This window comes from Phyllobates terribilis, unplaced genomic scaffold (genome assembly GCF_046119375.1).
Source record: "Phyllobates terribilis strain yellow unplaced genomic scaffold, ASM4611937v1 Scaffold_4__5_contigs__length_816908805, whole genome shotgun sequence".
Lineage (NCBI taxonomy): Eukaryota > Metazoa > Chordata > Amphibia > Anura > Dendrobatidae > Phyllobates > Phyllobates terribilis.
This window is the reverse complement of record NW_027362764.1, coordinates 415689192-415713665: the sequence shown is the minus strand read 5'-3', so window position 1 is coordinate 415713665 and position 24474 is coordinate 415689192. Positions and strand designations below refer to the sequence as shown.

At 41.8% G+C, this 24474-nt stretch overlaps 1 protein-coding gene across 1 annotated transcript in view; it reads left to right on the top strand.

Moving 5' to 3' along the window:
- Window positions 1-7869, top strand: part of NSUN2 (NOP2/Sun RNA methyltransferase 2) — a 56579-nt gene extending 48710 nt beyond the window's left edge. Inside the window, 5 exon segments of the mRNA XM_073678614.1 lie at window positions 21-156; window positions 4495-4575; window positions 4786-4924; window positions 6707-6746; window positions 7341-7869. Coding sequence (XP_073534715.1) covers window positions 21-156; window positions 4495-4575; window positions 4786-4924; window positions 6707-6746; window positions 7341-7680 — 736 coding nt within the window. The 3' untranslated portion in view covers window positions 7681-7869.
- Window positions 7870-24474: the final 16605 nt, after the last annotated feature.

The following is a 24474-nucleotide window of genomic DNA, read 5'->3' as shown; positions in this document are numbered from 1 at the left end:
AATTAAATTTCTATTGGCAGGAAATTCTATGCCCTTGATCCATCTTTTCCACAGCAGAATCTCTTGACTCGTACCCAAGAAGGGAAGAAGAAACAGCTGTACATGGTCTCCAAGGAGCTAAGAAACGTGCTGCTTCACAATAGTGAGAAGATGAAGGTATTGCTTTCATATTTCTCCCTCAGAAGAGACTTTCTTTAGTGTAATCTCTTAGAAAAGGTGAAAGCTCTTCTCTTGAAGCAGTCGCCCCCAATCAGCAGTACCGCGGGAGACTTCTGGACAGGGTCCTCCAATGTGGGAGACTACTCTTACTTTGCTATGGCTAATGGAGGAGAGCGGGGTCATCAAGTGCACACACTTGCATCACAAATCAATTTTAATCTTGTCTATCATTGGTAAAAATAAGGAACCTTTACAAAAGAAAAATCCCTGCCAGAATGGAGGTTAATCCCATTGAAATCAATTATGTTGTCAATAACTTTTTTTTTTCCTCAATAAAAAAACAAGAAAACCTGAAGCATCAAAAGCTGCAGAAAAATGAGAGAAATCAAACTGAATGTTTGTAAGTTTAGTATAAAAATGATAGAGAAAAGCTACTGGTAATATTACCTGCACACTAACCTGTATCTTGGCTACTTGCCTATCTCTAGTATAGTTGACTGCAAAATTACTTTATGCCATGATACTAATATTAACCCCTTTAAAGCCTGGGGCATAATAGTACGCACCAGGCCATCACCCCCGGTTCAGTGAGGGCTCCAGCGGTGAGCCCGCACTGAACCGGGCACATGTCAGCTGATTTATACAGCTGACATGTGCCCGCAACAGCCGCGGGTGGGTTCGCGATCCACCTGCGGCTGTTAACCAGTAAAATGCTGCTGTCAATCATTTAACAGCGCCGTGCCGGAAGCGTGTCACTTACCCTGCCCATCGGTGACCCCGTCACTTGATCGCGGGTCACTGATGGGTGGGCATGACAACCCTGGGTCTGCAGCAGACCCCAGTGGTTGTCATGTAATGATCGCTATGAGCGCCACCTAGTGGTCGGCGCTCATAGCACAGTAGCATTTCTGCTACATAGAGGTGATCTGCTCATCACCTCTATGTAGCAGAGGTGATCGGACAGTTGCTGCTTCTAGTCTCCTATGGAGACTATAGAAGCAAGTAAAAAGTGTAAAAAAAAAAAAAAAAAAAAAAAAAAAAAATCTTTTTGAAAATATTAAAAAAATATAAAAGATTAAATCACCCCCTTTCGCCCCATTCAAAATTAAATAATGAAAAAAAAAAACCCCACATACACAAATTTGGTATCGCCGCGTTAAGAACCGCCCTATCTATATAAAAAAAGAATTAATCCGAACGGTAAGCGGTGTAATGAGAAAAAAATTCTAAACGCCAGAATTATGTATTTTGGTCGCCGCAACAGTGCAATAAAATGCAATAACGGGCGATCAAAACATCGGATGTACTCCAAAATGGTATCAATAAAAACTTCAGCTCGGCACGCAAAAAATAAGTCCCTCACCCGGCCCCAGATCCCGAAAAATGGAGCCGATACGGGTCTTGGAAAGTGGCGCCATTTTTATTTATTTATTTTTTTTTTAGCAAACTTTGGATTTTTTTTTTCACCACTTAAATAAAAAAGAACCTATACATGTTTGGTGTCTACGAACTCGTAATGACCTGGAGGATAATAATGGCAGGTCAGTTTTAGCATTCAGTGAACGTGGTAAAAAAAAAAAAAAAATCTGTGGTATTGCACTTTTTTTGCAATTTCACCGCACTTGGAATTTTCTTCCCGTTTTCCCGTACAGGATATGTTAAAACCAGTAATGTTTTTCAAAAGTACAACTCGTCCCGCAAAAAATAAGCCCTCACACTGCCATATTGACCAAAAAATAAAAACGCTATGGCTCTGGGAACAAGGGGAGCAAAAAACGAAAATGCAAAAAACGGAAAATCCCAGGGTCCTTAAGGGGTTAATATTAGCTAGTACAAGCATGTTAACAAACTAAAGGGACTGTCAGAAAATTACCTTTTGTTAAAATCAGTTTTTTTTTGTTTTTAAAATGTTTTTTTTCCCCCCATATCACAACCTGTATTAAAACCCTAGAACGCATGACCATAAAAATGGGTATTTTCAAAAAAACAGTTGTTATACCGAAAATGCCTGTAACATAAAAATAAATGAACCACTGGAAATGACAAACAACTATATACCTGAGGAATACCTAGAGTTTCAAAATTCTAACTAAAGTAATCTTGCAGAAAATAGAAAACGATTAACAGGGCGGGCCTGCGAGGCCCCAGGTATGCGTTCTAGGGTTAAAAAGAAAAGACTGGGAAAAAGGAAGCGAGCCTAAAAAAGCCCCAGTGGCCAGTGTGAAAATTGCTAGATTACTATATATATATTTTTTTAAAGAAGTCGTCCTATCAAATTTTTAATCCTCTTAATATATTGCAATCATCATATATTATAGCACTGTGTACTTACGATTGCTCATTTTGCCTGTCTATCCAGAATGTAGAAACAGGAAGTCTCTTGTCCCTGCATTTATCATTCCCCTTTTCAGCTCCTGACCAAGCTGCTGCCTCCTCCCCCCTGACATTGACTTTTGCAGTGACTCATGACTCATGCTGGGAAAATTGACTTCCTGTTTCATCAGTGCGTCTTTAAATAAGGATCATGACCTGGGAGAAAAAAAGCTGCCAAGAATTTTAATAAAATTCGTGTAAGACACAAACCTGATTTACATAATCGGCAATTTTTTGACTATGGAGATTCCCTAAACCCTTTCACTGCCAGGAAGTTTTCGACATTTTGCAACTCTGCTCAATTTTCGGACTTTTTGTATGGGTACAAATAAGATCTAAATTAAAAAATAAGAAATTTAAATGAATCCCCCGTACCTGTATTTTCTGTAAGTAGTCACTGTGCACATTAACAAAATGGCACTCAGCACTTTATAGAGAAAAAGGAGCCTTAACGCAATTTTGCGTCAGTGATGTTTTTTTTGTTGTTGAAAATGCATATAAATTGATAATTGTGGCTGACTGAATCAAATCAAAATTGGATATACCTGTGTAGTGATGAGCGAATGTACTCGGATGAGGCTTTATCCAAGCACACTCATTTTCTAACTGAATATCATCGGCGTGCTCGAATACTATGTTTGATTCGCCGTTGCTGCATGTCTTGCGGCTGTTCGACAACACATGGAGGGATTGCCTGTTTGTTAGGCAATCCCTACATGTGTTGCAGCTGTCTAAAAAGCCGCGGCGAAGCGAACATATATGTTACGATCATGCTGAAGGCACCCGGTTAGGGCACCAGCGGGCTCGGATAACGCCTTACTCAAGCACGTTCACTCGACACTATATACCACTCCTCCATAAAATAGAAGTTTAACACGTGCAGAGTCACTACATACCACATAGACCTATGTCTACCTCTTATACCTGTGTATAAAATCATCAGAACTGGAGAGACCATTTTTTCAAATTTTGAAGAAAGTCATAAACCTATATATATATATTTTTTTTTCCTTAGTCAATTCTGCTTTCAAGTGCCTTTGAGTGGCCAACATATTGAATATTAAAAAAAAAAAAATAATCTATATTTTTTTCATTAAAATGTAGCTTTAGCCCCAAAGTTTTTAATTTCACAAGGAGTAATAATCACGTCACAATTTACCTAGTTTCTGACAAGTATGGCAATATCCTATATGTGGCCATACTCTACTCTTTGGGGCCAAAAGCGCAGAAGAGGAGTTTCATATGGCTTTTGTAGTACAAATTAGCTGGATTGGAAATTCCACAGCAAATGTGTCCTTTGTGGTCACACAAATCGCATTATTCGTGAAGATTTTGAGCGCAGCTTCTGCGTTGCCTTTTTGGGTTACCTTGTATATGTTTGGTCATGAGTCAGACCCTTAAAATTTTAATGGAAATGTAATGCAGTTCTTTACTAACAAATGCTCCATAGTTTTCAGTTTAGACGTCAAGAAGTTGTCCAGCTTACCAAACCCATTTTAACGTCTTTTTAATACCATATTATAGGAGTCCTCCTCTGTTTTTGGCGGCTTATTCCCTGGCCAGAGTGAAGAGTGGTTATAAAGAACATATCTCTTGCGGACCTGTCCTGTATTACACAAATGACCCATTGATGTGAATGAACGCTGTGTAATGTCTAATTTTCCCAGTGGTGTGGACATTAAAGAATCGACAAAGTGGCACAGAGCTTTCCTAGCACTCGAGCACATCACAATATGCTCAGAAGGCAAATCCATTAGACTAATCTTCTTCATTTACAGCATTTTTTAAGGTTTTTAGGGCAGTGCATCTAAGTGAAGTAATTTATGCATCCCATACCATGAGGCTATACAATGTAGTACAAAACCGGTAAAGGCATAATATTATAAATGAGAGAGGTGAAAATGAACATTAATGTACAGTATGATCTCCCCATCTGAAATACACTTTTGCATTCATTTCCAGGTAATAAACACTGGTATAAAAGTGCTGTGTCGGAATAATGATGGAGAGCAGTATGGCTGTGCTTACAGGCTTGCACAAGAGGTAAATGGAAAGAAAAGGAGTCCCTGAGCAATGCGCTTACAGGTGCACAGCAACGTATTGAGACCTGACATATGTCTCCTATTAGAATGTATAGGTGTATTGCTAGAGAATAACCTGTCACTATGTCTGCGGTGTACACTCTAAAATGTGTGCTCTTGTGAGTGATGAACAGAACTAGTTATGTACACTTCTTTCATCTTCCATTTTCAGGGAATATATACAATTTATCCATTCATTAAGTCAAGATTTGTGATGGTTTCTGTAGATGATATCAAGATTCTTCTCACTCAGGAAAATCCTTTCTTGAGTAAATTCAGCAGTGAAACTCAGAAACAGACTAAGGATTTGGGTGAGTAAATAATTGTAGCCTGTCACTAGTTTATTCCTATTTATTTTTTAAGCACCATTAATTGCAGGGTATTGTACAAGTGAAGAGTATTACAAATACACAGATATTACAGTACCACTGGTACCGAGTGGGAGAGGACTCTGCCCTCCCTCACAGTCTTACAATCTACATGGGATTGGGGAAAGAGGCTGTAGATCGGGGGTGAAACTGCTCCGGTGGTAATGGGCAGTGGGGTTATGTCTTTTCTGGTTGTGTCTAAGAGACCATCTGATGTGCTGAACACTGAAATCCGGAGGATGGGGGATGTTTGGGAAAATCTTGGGAGACTATTGAGTGAGGAACATACCAGAGTGAAGGAGAGACTGAGGTCTTGTGAGGACCCGAGATTATGTGTCGGAAGGTATCGGGAGTTCAGTTTGGAAATGTATAGAGGAGACAGATTATATACTTCTTTGTAAGTGATTGTTGCTAGTTTCTATTGGATTTGCTGGGGAATTGGAAATCAATGAAGAGATTTGCAGAGGAATAGCGAGGGAAGAGGTGAATTAATCGGGCAGCGGAGTTAAGAATAGACTGGATAGACTGGAGGAGGTACAAGAGTTTTAGATGGGAGGACACCGAGGCGGATATTGCAATAGACAAGACGGGAGATGATGAGGGCATGTACAAACATTTTAGTTGATTTGGTGTTGAGGAAAGGACTGATTGTGGAAATAATTTTGAGTTGTAGGCAGCAGGAGGAGGTTACATCTTGGATATGGAGTTTGAAGGTCAGAGCTGCGTAAAAGGTTACACCCAGGATGCGGACTTATGAGACCGGGAATAACCTTATGTCATTTACTGTGATAGATCTGGTAGGATGGTTGACTGGGATGGAGGAAAGATGATGAGCTCAGTTTTGCCCTTTTATTGAGTTTTAGAAAATTTGATAAGGAGGAGGATATGGCTGATACACTATGGTACTAGCTCAGCGCTGTACTTGACTACGGGATTGCCAAAAATTGTCAATGTAATGAGTTTTGGTGTCTGTGCAGAACCATCATTCCAATCCAGTAGGGCTCTAGGGTCCCCAGAGTGGTAAGTGGTAAGTCCTTTCATATATCTTTTTAGCAGGCTGAGAGGGAATTGGAGCACTTGTTTTATGGGGGAAAAAATGCAATAATTTTCCATGTCTGTCTTTTATGTCAATGGCATCTGGCATCAATTGGGCAGTGCAGCGAGACCTTGCATGGTTCCCATTGCAGCATGGTAATCTCTTCAGTGTGAGGCAATACTGGCATTACTATTTTTGTATGTTCTCACTGTGGTTTTCCTCCCACACGGTGAAAACATACCGATAAGTGAATTCACTCTTCTTTACTTTGGCTTTAGCAAATGAATGTATTGTAAAAGGTTTAGAGTGTTGTTTTTTTTTTGTGAACGCTCAGTTCTCTGTCTTGGCTGTTGTGTAACACAATTGTGTTCAAGAGCTTAACAACTCTGCACCATAAGGCTGTAGGATTAATAAGGCCAAATCTGTTTTGATTTTCGACTGCGTGCCACATGCAGCATTTCTTCTCGAGCATTGTCAGCGTGCCAATCTCGATTTGATAACTACAATGCTCACTAATTGCAGTTTAACTTATCTTTTCATGTTCTGTAGACTTTCCACAATACTTGTTTAGAACGCTTTAATCCTCCAGCACTGAATACTTTGCGTTGGCTAGAACAGAATAGAGCTGGACTATAAATATGTAGCGTGATTATTTATTTTTTTTATTATTATTATTTTTTTTTTTGTAGCTATGGGAAGCATCATCCTAAAATATGAGCCAGATCCACAGTAAGTAAACGCCAATTATATTGAATGTAGGAATGTTTTTTATATTCATTTTTTTTTTTTTGTAATTTCTCTTGCCCATTTTACAGCAGTTGGTTTAGGTAGCAAGGCCTATGGACTGGCCTGGTCTTGTAGCCATAATACAGACAAGAAAAAAATGACTATTATAGGTTATGTGACGCTTCCCCTGGACTATGGTCACTCATTTTTATGGTGATTGTTTTTAAAAAAAAAGGTTCAATACCTGACAAAAAGCCCATACCAAGCATATCCTCACTCAATACACTTGCATTGAGCGAGGCCGGATACAGTCTAGTCGGCACGTGACTACATGTATGCAATCGGATATTTACGGTCACGCCCGCTCTTCTCCTGGTGCCGGCCCCAAAGAATCCTCCACAGCGCAACGTGAGGATTCACAAGTCTGCCGTCACATAGTGACCGAACAGCCCCTTTAAAATGTTTTGCTGATTGTATCAGTAATATGATAGGTGATAATGGTTAAATTATCTTTCATTACTTTATTTTTGCCCATTCATTTAATTTTGATTGTATTTTTTTTTATTAAATAAATCTACTGTCTTCCACTGAACTTAGGAAACCTGAGACACTTCAGTGCTCCATCGTTTTGTGCGGGTGGCGAGGTAAAACATCAATTCGTTCCTTTGTGCCAAAAAATGAGAGAATGCATTATTTGAGAATGATGGGAGTGGAAGTTTTCAAGAACCAGGAAACTACAGAAAAGGCTTCAGCAGAACCTGAGGGCCAGCAGGAAACTGAAGATATGAATATTGGATGCTTGAAGGAAGAGAGAGAACTAGCAGGAGATAAGGATCAAGGACCTGACCGTATTGATGGCAGTGATCTGAAGAAAGATGATGCTTCAACATGTACAGATAAGTCTGCTGCCAACGGCACCAGTAGTGAAAATCATTAACAACATGAACAGTCAGTCCAGTGGACCAAGTCACCATTTATAATTGTGACTGTTACTTTTATGTAAGAAGTCTATTTTTTCTGTAAGTATTGTTTAAATTTAAACTTGTGAGGCTAAAGCCTGGTTGTATCCATTTTAAGTTTGTTCTTAAGGATCCATTTCTTTAAAATTAAAATTCTCAAGTCCTAATCAGTTGCCATAGACATTAATTGCTGAATTGTTTAAGGTATGCTTGGAATAATGTAGGAAAAATGGCATTTAGTGAAGAGATTCCACGTAGTCCTTACATAAGATTAGAACCTGGGTTAACTACACTCACACAAGTTTTTTGGTGTACAATTTAGTACGGTTTCTGTAGGTTTTGATGAATGGGACATGAAAGGTGTATAGAGGTTACAGTTAACATTATATTACAGTTCTATTCTAGAAAGAAGCCCTGGAATGAGAGTGGTCATTAAATAAGTACTCCCATTAACTTTTTTTTTTTCCCCTCTCTAAACCTACAGTGGGGAAAATAAGTATTTGTTACACTGCCGATTTTACAGGTTTTCCCACCTACAAAGAAGAGAGGTCTGTAATTTTTATCGTAGGTACACTTCTAGAGTCTAAAAAAAAATTCCAGAAAAACACATTTTATGATTTTTACATGATTAAATTGCATTTTATTGCATGAAGTAAGTATTTGATACAATAGAAAAACAGAGCTTAATATTTGGTACAGAAACCTTTGTTTGCAATTACAGAGGTCAGACATTTCCTGTAGCTCTTGACCAAGTTTGAACAGACTGCAGCAGGGATTTTGGTCCACTCCGCCATACAGAGCTTATCCAGATCTTTCAGGTTTCGGGGCTGTCGCTGGGCAACATTGAATTTCAGCTCCCTCCTAAGATTTTCAATTAAGTTCAGGTCTGGAGACTGCCTAGTCCACTCCAGGACCTTGAAATGCTTCTTATGGAGCAACTCCTTAGTTGCCGTGGTTGAGTGTTTCAGGTCATTGTCATGCTGGAAGACCCATCCATGACCTATCTTCAATGCTCTTATTGAGGGAAGGAGGTTGTTGGCCAAAATCTTGCAATACATAACCCCATTCTCCCTTCAATACTGTGCAGTCGTCCTGTCCCCTTTGCATAGTTGGGACTGTGTTCTTTGGGTTGTACTCATCCTTCTTCTTCCTCCAAACACTGCAAGTGGAGTTGATATGACAAAGACGAGGGGGCACACTATGCGTCTGGAGGAAAGGAGGTTCCTGCACCAGCATAGAAGGGGATTTTTTACAGTCAGAGCCGTGAGACTCTGGAACTCTCTGGGAGAGGAAGTGGTGATGTCCAACTCACTTATTGAGTTCAAGAGAGGCCTGGACGCCTTTCTTGAGAACAATAAAATTACATCTTATGCTTAGTTAATTAATCCAGGGATTTAATCTGACTGCCAGATTGGTGTCGGGAAGTGAATTTTTCCTCAATGATGTAAATTGGCCTATACCGCATGTTTTTTTGTTGCCTTCCCCTGGATCAACGCTGCGGAATAGCTGCAGTGCACAAGAAATAGGCTGAACTGGATGGATGCTTGTCTTTTTTCGGCCTTATAAACTATGTAACTATGTAATATCAAAAAAGTTCTATTTTGGTCTTATTTGACCACATGACCTTCTCCCATGCCTCCTCTGAATCATCCAGATGGTAATTGGCGAACTACAAATGGGCCCGGAAGTGTGCGCGCATGAGCAGGGGGACCTAGCGTGCTCCGCAGGATTTTAATCCATGACATCGTAGGGTGTTACTAACAGTAATGTTTGAGACTGTGGTCCCAGCTCTCTTCAAGTCATTGACCATTTCCTCCCGTGTAGTTCTGGGCTGATTCCTGATCTTTCTCAGAATCAGGAAGATTGACAGTCATCTTGTGTTTCTTACATTTTCTAATAATTGTGCCAACAGTTGCTGCCTTCTCATCAAGCTGCTTGCCTATTGTCCTGTAGCCCACCCCAGCCTTGTGTCCGTCTACATTTTTGCCCCCGGTGTCCTTAGACAGCGCTTTGGTCTTCGCCATGGTGGAGAGGTTGGAGTGTGATTGTGTGTGTGGACAGGTGTCTTTTATACAGGTAATGAGTTTAAACAGGTGCAATTAATACAGGTAATGGGTGCAGAGTAGGAGGACTTCTTATTTTTTCTTTAACAGGTCTGTGAGAACCAGAATTCTTGCTAGTTGGTAGGTGATCAAATACTTATTTCATGCAATAAAATGCAATTTAATTATGTAAAAATCATACAATGTGATTTTATGTTTTTTATTTTTAGATTCTGTCTCTCACAGTTGAAGTGTACCTATGATAAAAATTACAGACTTCTCCATTCTTTGAAGGTGGGAAAACTTGTAAAAACGGTATATATAAAATACTTATTTTTCCCCTTCTCCCATGACAGCACCACCTGAGAGAGGGTATCCGCCCACAAAGGACAGGAAACCTACTGAATAAAAAGGCGGTACCCCTCCTCCTCATCAGTTTGGTTTTCTGTCCTTGATGGGAACCTCTGAAGTGCAGTGCTTCATGGAACTTACCAGGCTGGAGGGTGTCCAGGGACGTAGGATACCTTAGAGTCTGAGATGCACTGCTGGCTAGGAGGTCGGCGGTGCAGTAGACGTGCAGGCGAGGTCCTCTTCAGAATGTCCCTGCCGACACGCATCCCGGGACTGCGCGTCACTGGGGTCTGCCTGCAGGCTGGGCCAAGCATGTCGGATTACGTTCCGGGTCTGCGCAGGCAGGCCTGGTGGGAGGCTTCCAGTGGAGTGCGCCGGGACCCACTTCCACGTGCTGCGGATTATGTCCTGTGCTCCCGATGCCGGACTTCCGAGTCTGCACACGTACAGGACATATGACAGTTTGCCGGAGTCCCGGGACTGCGCACGTGCAGGGCGCGTGTCAGGAAGTCCGACGCGCCCTGTGTGCGCCGGAAAACATGGCGGAATGGCGGTGGTAAAAAAAAAAAAAAGTGAATAAAGCCTTGACTACCTGGATATCCGGGGATGGGCCGGACTGGCCCTCAGATATTTAAGAGGAAAAGCTGCAGGATGGTGGTGCCTGCACATCTTCTCCAATATGGTTTGAGAACAGCAGTCACCTGAGCAGCCGCTGTAGCAGCCAAAACAGCAGCAGCGCCACCATCAAGGACGCAGCAGTAGCAGTCGCACAAGCGGCAGCAAGACCAGCCAGAGGAGCAGGGCAGGTTGCGAGTCCACCACCTCCAGGCGGGAGAGATCATGTGAACTGATCCAGCTTCCATCTCTGGTACCCTAGACTGAACGGAAGAGTGATGAGTGATCTCCATGAAAGTTCACCATATTAAATAGGTCCCTTTCTCTATGTATTGTGACAGTGTCACTGGTTTTATATGTGAGGGGAGGTATGTGTCACTCAGGATGCTCTCCTATGTGAACTAAGACCTACTTTATTTCTGCCAGCATGTTATATGCTGGTGGGTTTACTCTGTTAAAGGGTGTGCGGTTTTGCGGTTTTATGGGAATGGCAAAGAGGGCGGGACGCCATTCCCCTACCTCCCCTCAGGGTGAGACTGAGCAATGTGTAAAAGCTCAGTCCTTTTTTTTTTCTCTGGAGTGTGGTCTGGAGAGTGAAGTCTCAGGACAGTGTTGTGGAAGCTGCAGAGCTTTTCACAAGGACTTTGTTGTGCAGTTTAAGCTACCGAGAGCGGGCGGAACCCGCTCACCTATGGACTGAGATATATTTTGTTTTGTTTTCCCGTTTAACCCAGAGGGATCTTGTTTATTTTTCCTGTGGAACCATGCATGAGTTTATGCCATAATAAACCAGCGGAAATGTAACCTGAGAACGTGTGTCATGAGTCTGCCTCCACGAGAGCCGAGCGAGTCGTCTTGCCACTGTATTTTTCCACTAGGATAGGCCCCAAAAATGTAGCACCAAAAAAGAATAACAGTGTGCGTGGTGCACAGTTAATTGTCCCATCACAAATACTCTGCTCTGGCTGTATCCAAAAAAAACGTATTGAAGGAAAACCCTAGCTTTGCATTGGATTTAAAATTGTTAATCCAGACTGAGTTTAGGGACTACTTGAAAACTCTGATTACATGCAAGAAGAGTAAGAAACCAAAGCGTCTAACATCTGATTCAGAGGAATCTATAGTATTCCAAGACAAGGAGGAGTCTAATTCCTCTTCTACCTCCTCCTCGTCTTCTTCCTCAGAAGTGATGCAGGGGGTAGGCTGTGTTTCCCAGCTGAAAACACGGATAAATTAATAAAAGCTAGAAGAACAACTATGGGCATAGCTGATACCAAGACCCCTAGAACAACTCAAGACCTCATGTTCAGAGGTCCGGATCAAAACAAAAGGCGCACATTGCCGGTGTGTTCCCGGAATTAAAATACTCATCAACAAAGAGTGGAGAAGACCCGAAAAGAAGGGGCAGCTACCATCATCTTCAAAAAGATACTCTTTTGAGGAAGAGGATGCAGCCAGGCGGGATAAAACCCCTAAGATTGATGTGGCCGTGTCAAAATCCTCTAAGAAATCCACCATGCCGGTTGAAGATTTGGGAGCTCTCAAAGATCCCCTTGACAAGAAAGCCGAGTCTTTCTTGAAACAAACATTGGAGTCCTTAGCGGCAGTGTTAAAACTGGCGGTCGCAGCAACTTGCACAGCCAGCTCAATGATGGCCTGGTTTCAGCAGTTAGAGGACCAAATTAAGGGGGACATTCCCAGGGAAAAGATCATGGTCGGTCTTTCACTAATGCTGGGGGCGGCTGCCTTCCTCGCGGACGCATCTGCGGATTCTGTGAGACTGGCAGCTAGATTTGTAAATATGTCCAATGCGGCTCGCAGAGCGTTGTGGCTCAAGGGCTGTCCAGGGGATGTCCATTCCAAGACAACATTGTGTTCAATCCCATGTGAAGGGGAATTTCTTTTCAGTAAAGCTCTGGACCACATTGTAGATAAGGCGGCAGATAAAAAGCGGGAGTTTCCTCAGTGTGTCAATGCCACAATGCAAAAATTCCTTTCTCAAGAGAAAATACAGCAGAGGTAAATTTGTCCAGAGATCAAGGATAGTGGAAGGACAGGAAGCCAAAAAGTGGAGGCTTCATGTTCGGAGGTCCTTCCTCTGAGAATAGGAAAATCCCTAAGTGACGGGCCTCCCCAGGTAGGAGGAAGACTGTCCCACTTTCTACCTCCCTGGGAAAAAATTACATCCAGTGCCTGGATATTAAATAAAAACAGAACTGAGCCTGGAATTCACATCTATCCCTCAGCACATCTTCATGATCTCGTGTCCCAGGGAGCAAGCAGGCCTGGAGAAGAGAAGGAAGTGTTAAGCTTAGTGAGGAAGAAGGTTCTGAAGGAAACACCAATAAGCGAGCTAGGGAAAAAGGGTTCTATTCTCCTTTTGTTTCTAATAAAAAAAAAAAACAGACGGCACCTTCAGAACCATAATCAACTTGAAAGGCCTGAACAGCTTCCTGATCTACCGTCCCTTCAAGATGGAATCTATAAGATCAGCCATAAGTGTTGTTTACCGGGTTGTTTCAGGAGTGTCCCAATCCATGCAAAATATCAGCGGTACCTGAGATTATATATCACAGCTCTGCCCTTCGGCCTCTCTATGGCTCCAAGGATGTTTGCAAAGATCATTCTGGAGGTCACGGCACATCTACGAGAACAAGATACTCTGGTAGTCCCATACTTGGAAGACTTTTTGGTACTGGACAAATCGGTAGAACACTGCAATCTCAAATTTGACAGAGGTCAGAACCAGTCTGGTCGAACTTGGGTGGATACTAAATCTGGAGAAGTTGAGGCTGGAGCCTCGGAAAGTTCAGTCTTTCTTAGGGCTTACCTTGGACTCAGAGGAACAGACTTGTCTACTACTGTAAGACAAAAAAGACAAGATCATGACCCTAGTCTCAGAAACATTCAAGAATCCATCTATGACTCTAAGGAAGACACTGTCTCTATTAGGTACAATGAAATCATGTATCCTAGCGGTCCAATGGGCTCAAATACACTCCCGACATTTGCAGCAAGATATCCTAGCAGCGGAGAAACAACTCAAAGGCCACTTAGACAGGAAAATAACACTTTCCAGTTCAGCCATCAGGTCAGACACATGGTGGCTGTAATTGGAGATCATGTCACAGGGAGTACCATGGTCGTATCAGATCAGGGATATAATTACGACAGACGCAAGCTCAGATCGATGGGGAGCACATCTGAGAGTTTGTATAATCCAAGGAGTCTGGTCGGACACCGAGAGGAGCTACTCCTCAAATATGAAGGAGCTGCTGGCCGTAAAAAATTCGGACCGTGACATGGTCATCTTCTACCTTCTATAACTATTACCAGCTTAATCTATCTTCTTCTACTGATCTGTCCTTTGGGAGATAGGTGTTACAAGTGGTGATCCCTCCCTAAAGTGTCTGTTCTATATAAATCTCTCAGGTGGTGCTGTCATGGGAGAAGGGGGAAAAACACTTAGTTACTTACCGGTGACAGAATTTTACAGAGCCCATGACAGCACCCTTATATTCCCTCTTATCACTAATGGTGTGCACTATGTATGGGTGCATAGTAAACAATGTTTTATTGGTGGTAGTTGTGTACTAACATACAGTCTGGAGGTCCTCTCATGCTCTGAAACCAAACTGATGCGGAGGAGAGGTACCGCCTTTTTATTCAGTAGGTTTCCTGTGCTTGGTGGGCAGATACCCTCTCTCTAAGTAACTAAGATTTTTCCCAACTGTATGTAAATGTTAGTGTAGTGCAATGTGTATGTAACATGCCAAACGCCGCCTTCAACTGTGTCCAACTTCATTCCAGTCCTCTTCTGAGTCACGATGGTTCCGACTCTCTAGATCACACTCTGTGTTCTGTGTGACCAGGAAGTGGCTTTTACAATGTTAAACATAACGACGATCCATACGCTTACAATTAAGGTCATGTTCACACGTCAAGTATTTGGTCAGTATTTTACATCCAGTATTTGTATACCAAACTCAGGAGTGGAACAATCAGAGGAAAAGTGTAATAGAAACACATCACCACTTCTGCACTTTTAACCCACTCCAGTATTTGGTCACTATTTTACATCCGTATTTGTAAGCTAATACCAGAACTTGTGAACGTGGCCTTAAAGAGACTTCTTGCTTATGCAGAAACCCCAATGTGATTGGGAGAGTCTGAATTGCCATCACAGAACTTGGAAGAAGAGCGCGACTGTGCTGGATACTGGAGCAGATAACGATCGGTGAGTATATTATCACACTGAGGCCACGGCCTCACCATCAGCATTTGGTCAGTATTCGGTCAGTATTTTTTCTCAGAAGTGGGCGATAAATGCAGAATTGGTGACTTGTTTCTGTTATACCTTTTCTCTGAATGTTCCTCACCTGGTTTTGGCTCCCACTCCTGAGAAACAATACTGACCAAATACTGATAGTGGGGCCGTGGCCTAACACTGACACTACACTACACTAACATTTACACAGGTTTAGAAAAAAAAGGTTAATGAGTGTGCTTCTTAAGGGCTCATTCAGACGTCCGTGCAAATCGGTCCAAGATCGGACCTCAATGAATGGACTGGCAACGGCTCTCCCGACCCGAGCGTGACAACCCCGTAGAGATACTTCAAACGGTCTCACTCTGGTCAGAAGACTTGCAGGCAGTCCGTGCATCAGCGGCCTGTGCTCGGGCTGATTTGTATGGACGTCTGAATGATCCCTTAAAAGAGGTTTCCGCACAACTGAAAGCTTTTCCCTTTCCATAGAATATGACATAACTTCATGATCACTGGCTAGTGATCTCTAGAACAGGGCTGTGGATCCTGTGAATGGGGCTCTTCAGAGCCATCCATTCATTGTATATGGGAGTGCCAGAAAAAAACAGAGGCGTGAGCAGACATAAGCATGTCTACCGCCAAGGCCCGCCATACTCTGTACATTTTCCTACCACATCAGAATTTACCCAACGTCAAACTAGAATTCGCATGAAGCATTTCGCTGATTGGCAGTGTTGAGTGTAGAAGGAGGAGAGCGAAGTGTGTGAGTGAAGGCTTTGTAAATTAGACTTGAAGAGAGCTTAGGTCCTGGGTACTAGTGGTCCCTGCTCTTAGCCTGGCCACACTTATGGAAGCTGTAAAATGTCTGATCAACGGGAATGTGTGACTTACTGCAATTACCAGAATAGGTGCCATTGTCTCATGCGATATGCCAGAAATTAAAGAAATGCTAGGTGTGGAGGGCAGAAGAGGCAGCCAAGAAGCATGAAGACCACGAGGCTTCGAGAGACCACACTGGAGAGCCTGGACTACAATTACCATCTTTGCAGTCTCCGCTTCTATTGATCAAGTTTTAGGGGACAATTTTTATTGAAAAAAAAAGATGGATGTGGTTTCTTCAGCGGGGCTTCCCCTGTTACACTCTGTTATTAATCTTGGACCTTGCAGCCAATATCTGCACAGACGTAGCCATGATCTGTTACACTTCTGTTTTCTATACTTTGTCATCATGCTGATATCATGAAGATCGTATGTGCCGATATCTGCATGGTAACCAAAATCAGGAGGCCATGTTGTGTCGGCACACATAAGGTGGTGGTTACAGATCATGTGTGTGTGTGTGGCCCTGTATGCTGATGGGTGCTTATTACATTAAGTGGGCCGTTCTACTGGTGGAAGGAGCTTGATAAAGTGGTAGTTGCAGTTGACTTTGGGGATACTGTTGATGTTTTGTGAGGGCAGCTTTTGGGGCATGGCATAAAGAGAAAAATGTTTTGCGATGTGCTTCTTTCTTTCACCCTCTTTAATGCTAGGGCCTTGGCATTGTACCAAGCATCACTACTGCCAACTCACAAACCCCATTAAGGGGTTATTCTCATCTTTATAGGGGGGTATTGTTGGATAGTAAAAACAAGCACTTGCACTTCACTGCTTATTACATTTTTTTTAGTCGTTCTTCAGTTAACACTTTTTTTTTCCTTGTTTAAAGCTCATTGCCTAGAAGACTGACCACTGCTGCTGTGTAGCTGATAAGCACTGTGCATGCTCGGCCATCGCTGCTAGACAGCAGCGGTGGCTGATCTCCAAGGCAACGCGTAATAAAGAAAAGTCTTAATCACTCAAGAATGGCTGAAAATTTTAATAAACAATAAATTGCAAAAGTAATTGTTTCTATAAACAAACAATACCCATCTATGAAGATGGGAATACGCCTTTAAATTACACAGCCTATGTAGTAAAGACTCTTCACATTTATATAGCAATGTCCATAATGCATGTGTATAAGGCCCTACTGGTCATAAGATGGAGAAAAATCGCAGAATTTTAACATAAAATTTCTTGTACATTTTGCAAGGTATCCTGGTCGAATCACTCTTACAAATTACTGTTGCAGCTTTAATACCTGTGTATATCAGAAAGTAGCCGCAGCCTTCTATACTCATGAAATCTACCAGGCTGAAACTGCATTTTTCAGTCATGAGCATTAGGGGGCAGCATTGCTGCAGTGACTAGTGTATTTCTCATTAAGCATTCTAAAGGTGTTCCTCCTGGAATGAGGCGTGTAAGGATTTTACTCTACATCAGTGTAATTATATGTTTTCTATTAAATGTGATTCTTGATTTGATGGTTTTCTTTTTGCTTGCAATGTAAAACACAACTCCGCTATTAAAGAAATGGCCTCAATAAATTGTTAATAAGACAATTCAGTCTTCATGTTTACCGTGCAGATGATGCCGATTTGCTTTTTAAGATGATCACATACATACTTGTGCTTACAGCGTCAATTATGAGACAAAGAAAATTAGAAGGAAGATTTCATCCAGCAATGTTCAAATTGACCTTTCTTGTAGATCTACAATTATCCGCCAAGTGCTCCCCGTTCTGCCAGAATCACTTTCCACACTGAAAACGACTTGAGTAGCGTTTATCATATGACCTTGGAATATGATACAGGAGATTTCTATATACATTTTTCAGGGATCACACTTTGACGAGTCCTTTTATATTCTGCTAGGCTGAAAATGAAAATTTAGAAAAAAAAAATTCTGAGAATTATTCCAATAATGGAAAATAATGTGATGTGTAATAAAGAGCAAGTACCAGTATCCATTTTGGTCAAAATCTATATACTTTGTTAAACTACATCAAATCCATCGGAACAGACAGTCGTCACAAGTTTCAAGTCCTCGTGCTGTCAGTCATTTGTTTTGCACAGTTTACAGTGTGGTCCCAGATGTCTATCCATCCCGGGAAATAAGGGGAGTGGATTGTGCTTCTTGCTATGTGAGGTGTTATGGTATTATTCGTTCTTTTCACCTGTGTAGTTTAGAAACGTGGCTTCTCTGTGCAAACTATTACACCTATACACTAGATATATTTTACATGCGGGGACCTATGTATTTCAAGGTCAAGTCCACTCTCACTGAGCTGTTAAGCATGTTGATTTAACCACTTCGCGCCAGAGCCTGTTTTTGCCTTCGTGACCGGGCCAATTTTTTCAATTCTGACCACTGCCAGTTTATGAAGTAATTACTCTGGAACGCTTCAACGTATTCCCCTGATTCTGAGATTGTTTTTTCGTGACATATTGTACTTCATGATTGTGGTAAAATTTCTTCGATATAACTTGTGTTTATTTGTAAAAAAATCGGAAATTTGGCGAAAATTTTTAAAATTTTGCAATTTTCAAACTTTGAATTTTCATGCCCTTAAATCAGAGAGATATGTCACACAAAATAGTTAATAAATAACATTTCCCACATGTCTACTTTACATCAGCACAATTTTGGAACCAAAATTTTTTTTTGTTAGGGAGCTATAAGGGTTAAAAGTTGACCAGCGATTTCTCATTTTTCCAACAAAATTTACAAAAACATTTTTTTAGGGACCACATCATATTTGAAGTCACTTTGAGGGGTCTTTATGACAGAAAATACCCAAAAGTGACACCATTCTAAAAACTGCACCCCTCAAGGTGCTCAAAACCACATTCAAGAACTTTATTAACCCTTCAGGTGCTTCACAGGAATTTTTGGAATGTGGAAGAAAAAAATTAACATTTAACTTTTTTCACAAAAATGTTACTTTAGACCCAATTTTTTTTATTTTTACAGAGGTAACATGAAAAAATGGACCCCAAATTTTTTTGTGCAATTTCTCTTGAGCGTGCTGATACCCCATATGTGAGGGAAAACCACTGTTTGGGCGCACGGCAGGGTTCGGAAGGGAAGGAGCGCCATTAGACTTTTTGAATGTAAAATTTGTCTGAATAATTAGCAGACGCTATGTTGCGTTTGGAGAGCTCCTGATGTGCCTAAACAGTGGAAACCCCCCACAAGTGACACCATTTTGGAAACTAGACCCCTTAGGGAACTTATCTAGATGTGTGGTGAGCACCTTGAACCCCAAGGTGCTTCACAGAAGTTTATAATATTGAGCTGTAAAAATAAAATTTTCACATTTTTCCCACAAAACCGTTTTTCATCCCTTAATTTTGCATTATCATAAGGGTAATAGGATAAATTGCACCATGAAATTTGTTATGCAATTTCTCCTGAACACGCTGATACCCCATATGTGGAGGCAAATTACTGTTTGGGCACATGGCAGGGTTTGAAAGGGAAGGAGCGCCATTTGACTTTTTGAATGTAAAATTTGTTTGAATAATTAGCGGACGCCATGTCACATTTGGGGAGCCCCTAATGTGCCTAAACAGTGGAAACCCCCCACAAGTGCCACCATTTTGGAAACTTATCTAGATGTGTGGTGAGCACCTTGCACCCCCAGCTGCTTCACAGAAGTTTATAATATTGAGCCGTAAAAATAAAATTTTCACATTTTTCCCATAAAAAATGTTTTTCATTCCCTAATTTTGCATTATCATAAGGGTAACAGGATAAATTGCACCATGAAATTTGTTGTGCAATTTCTCCTGAGTACGCCGATACCCCATATGTGGGGGAAAACCACTGCTTTGGTGTACGGCAGGGTTTGGAAGAGAAAGAAGCGCTATGTTGGCTGGGATAGGCAGCAGACACCATGTCACATTTGAAGAGTCGCTGACATGCCGAAACAGCAGAAACCCCCACAAGTGACCCCATTTTGTAAACTACACCTCTCAAGGAATTCATCTAGGGAAGTAGTGAGCATTTTTTAATTTTTAAATTTATACCACTGGGCAGTAAAAAAAGCATAATTATATTTTTACCACAAAAAAAATGTTTTACCCTCAGATTTTACATTTTCACACAGAGCAATGGGTAAAAATGGTGCCGAAATGTGTCACTCCATTTCTTCTAAAAGTGGCAATACCCCATATGTGGCTGTATCGTACCGCTCAGCCATATGGCGAGATCTGGGGGGGACGGAGTGCTATTTGACAATTGGAGAACAAATTATTGTAGAATAGGCATTTGGATTTGGGAGCACAAAATTTTCTGAATTTCTTTTGGGGGGCAAGGACCATTTTGCTTTTCCAGAGCCTTTCTGCTACCAGTAACTTGGAAGTCCCTTATATTTTTAACAGATGACGGACCTAAGTGGGACTAGCTTTTTTTGAGGACTGAGTTGAAGCTTTTATTGGGAACATTTTATGTAACATTTATCCGGCGCTCTAGGCTGAGCACTTACATCGGGGTTTCCATCTAAATTTCCAAGTGATGTAATTCAGATGAAACCCCTCCAGGATCCATTCACTATAATGAGGCAGCAGAGTTACTCTGGACTCCGTCTGGCCTCTGTTTAGTGGTGTCCTTTTTTTCAGAAGTGCACAAAACTGTGGCCAACCGCACTTTTATGCACGCCTAAAACAAATGACACCGTGGGATCCCAGGCTAGACGGCGTCCACAGTGGCCTATATCTGCCTCATTACAGGAAATCTTCCATCATGGGTTCTGGCTGAATCACGTATTTCAGAGATTTACACGGAAACTCTGGTGTAAGTGCTCAGCGCAGAGCGCAGGATAAATGTGGGCAGAGCCTTACTGGGATCTTTGGGAGACATAATAAACAAATCAGTAGCAGGTGAATAATATTTGTTTTATTTATTTTTTATGCCGTTCCTAGTGTGATATAACTGATTAGATTACTTTATTCTTCGGGTCGGTGCGATTACAGAGATACCAGATTTATATCGGGTTTTTATGTTTGGCAGCTGTCACACACTAAAATACGCTTTTTTTTGCAAAATCTAGTTTTTGCATCACCATATTTTGAGAGCTATAATTTTTCCATATTTCGGCCGATAGAGTCATGTGACGGCTTGTTTTTTGCGGGACGAGTTGACATTTTTATTGGAACCATTTTTGGGTACGTGACGTTTTTTGGGAGGTAAAGTTAACAAAAACAAACACTTCAGGAATTGTTTTTTGAGGTTTTTTTTTATGCCGTTCTGCGTGTGGTAAAAGTGATCAGGCAGCGTTATTCTTCGGGTCAGTACGTTTACAGCGATACTACACTTACTGTATTTTTTTTATGTTTTGGCGCTTTTACACAACTATTTTATAGAAAAAAAAATATTTTTTTTGCATTGCTTTATTCTGAGCGCTATAACTTTTTTATTTTTCGGCTGATGGAGCTGTATGGCGGCTTTTTTTTGTGGAACAAGATGAAGTTTTCAGTGGTACCATTTTTATTTCTATTCTGCTTTTTGATCGCATTTTTTTCCACTTTTTGTTTGGCGATATGATGAAAAAGCATATTTTTTTGCTCCGTTTTTTATTTATTTTTATTACGGTGTGCACAGAAGGAGTTAATTAGTGTGACAGTTTTATAGCTCGGGTTGTTTCGGACGCGGCGATACCAAATATGTGTACTTTTTTTCTTTTTGTAATAATATGCGGATTTATTGGTTTATTATTTTATTTATTTATTATTATTTATTTTGTGATTTTTTTTTTTTAATAGTTTAAAAACTTTTTTTTTACTTTTTTTTACATTTTTACTTAGTCCCTGTATGGGACATTAATTTTTATTTTTCTGATCACTGATCTCATGTAATGTAATAGACATATATTACATTACATGAGATCTTCACTGACTGTTTCAGTCTCCTGTCTGGAATCAGCTACATACAGGCTGAAGCCAGACAGGAAGGACACCATATATGGCAGAGCTGGAGGCGGTCATGTGACCTCCAGCTGCCATAGCAACCCCAGGTCCTGGAAGGAAACGGAGGTCTTCGGAGGTAAGTAAGACGACCCCCTCTCCTCTTGCTGTCTCCTATATGCCGCAATCACTATAGATCGCAGCATATAGAAGACAGCAAAGGGTTAACATCACTGGGACCTGATCTAATCAGGTCCCGATGATGTACCCTGTCAGAGCTAACGCTCTGCACCGGAATCACAGTGCTTGCAGGACCCTGGGGGTCCTGAGCACTGCGAGACCACCCACCGTTTTTAAACGTCGGCGCTGCACAGAGCCCGGCAGGCGCCGACGTTTATCTACAGTGGGCGGTCGGGAACCGGTTAAAGAGGTCGTCCTCCTTTCTGGGCAATTTATTTATTTTTTCTTAAATGCTTGTAAGGCTGTGTGCCCACGATGCATTTTTTAAGTGTTTCTGCAGCAGCAAAATCGCTGCAGAAACGCTTAAAAAACGCTTGGTAGAAGGTCTGCCATGTCCCCCAATGATAATCCGCATGTGCTGTGCACATGCTGCAGAAATTTCCGCTGCGGATTATCATTGCGGAAAAAAATCCAGCACTACCAATTATTTTGCGGAAGCGCTGCGTTTTCGCCCCCATTGACTTGCATTGGAACGCATGGATTACGCATCACTGTATATGTACATACGGAATCCATGCATTATAATGTGCGGATGGTAACCGGGTCTGGAGAAGAGGAGACTCTCCTCCAGACCCGGGTACCATAGTACCTGTAAAAAAAATAATAAAATAAAAAATAAATATTATATTTACCTTCTGATGGCCCCCGGTCTCCTTGTCTTGGCTTGCCAGCAGATCGCGGTGGACTGAAGGACCTGCGCTGACGTCATCTAGTCACGTGACGGGTCACTCGACGCTGACGTCGGCAGGTCCTTCGGTGTAACGCGAGCTGCCGGCAAGCCAGGACGGAGCGAATAAAGACACCGGGGGCCATCAGAAGGTAAGTATAGATTTATTTTTTACCATTCTTTGAGGTCACACTATATAAATCCATGCCGTTTGCATGGATTTATATAGTGTGACCAAGTTGTCAAGCACTTTCCAAGTGATGCTAAAATCGCTTGCAAAGCGCTTGTCAATCCGCATGCAGAAATGCAAGTGAAGAACGCTTCACATCGGCATGTCCCTGGCAGGAAAAACGCATGTACAATCCGCATGTACAATCCGCATGTGTTTTTTCTGCCGGTGAGATGCATAAATGCTCAGGAAAAATCCGGAGCATTTCTGCATCGTGGGCACATAGCCTAATTGGAGCTAAAAAAAAAAAAAACATTTTTGCAATGGAGTTTTATTAAAATGTTTGCTTTTCATATCCTCTGCATTGCACTGTCTATTGCTGGCTGCAAAATGCGTTAAATTAAAATCCATCAGTCAGTCCTTTGTCAGGAAGTCAGTCTGCCGTTTTCTCAGCGTCTCTTAGCTGATTTAAAGGGAATCTATCACCCCCTGGAACGTATATAACCTATTAATATGGGCATACAAGGTGGTAGAAATGTTAATCTAGTCCTACCTGTGTAACTCGTATTAATGGTTTTGATGTTGTGGAGAAAATCTTATATTATAATTTTATGATAATGATTGCTCCGGGCCCCAGGCCCATAAGGAAACCTCGCCTCCTCTCTTCATTATAATAGTACCCCCCTTCCCTGCACTTCACCATGTCGTGTGACATGCAGTTGTGGCGCTGTAATCTCATGCCTGCTCGTTGAACTCCCTGACCCGCCCGCCATCTTCCCAGAGACCAAGACCTGTTTTACCCTATGGATGACAGTGTCAGCGCGTCACTGCCGGTCATGTCTCCTGTGCTCCACCACAGACTGTAATCAGAGCCAGACAGACCCGCCCGCCATCTTTCTGGAGACTAGGCGTCTGCACAGAAAATCACAGACAAGTGTATTCCGTGATCGTCTGCGCAGGCGCCGGCAGTGACGCGCTGACACTGCCGTCCATAGGGTAAAACAGGTCCTGGTCTCTGGGAAGATGGTGGGCGGTCAGGGAGTTCAACGCCCAGGCGCGAGTCTACAGCGCCGCAACTGCAGGGAAGGGTGGTACTATTATAATAAAGAGAGGAGGCGGGGATTCCTTATGGGCCCAGGTCCTGGAGCAATCAATACCATAAAGTTTTACAATATAAGATTTCACAACATCAAAACCATTAATATGAGTTACACAGGTAGGACTAGATTAACATTTCTATCACCTGTATGCCCATATTAATAGTTTATATACGTCCCAGGAGGTCACAGATTCCCTTTAAGAGGACAGACCACCTCAAAGTACACTGAAACAAAAGGCCTGTGAAAACCAAACATTGCAAAACGTTTAACCCCTTCACAAATTATGTCATATCAGAATCATAGAATGTTAGAGTTGGAAGGGACCTCTGAGATCCTTGTGTCCAATCCCTTTACACTGTGACATCCCTTCCGATAGTTGTAGACTGCTATTAAGTCACCTCTTGGCCTCCTTTTTTGCAAGCTAAACATTCCCAGCTCCTTTAACCATTCCTTGTAGGGCATAGTTTGCAGTCCGCTCACCATCCTCGTGTTTCTCCTCTGAACTTGCTCCAGTTTCTCAGTTTTTTTTAAAATGTGGTGCCCAGAACTGGACA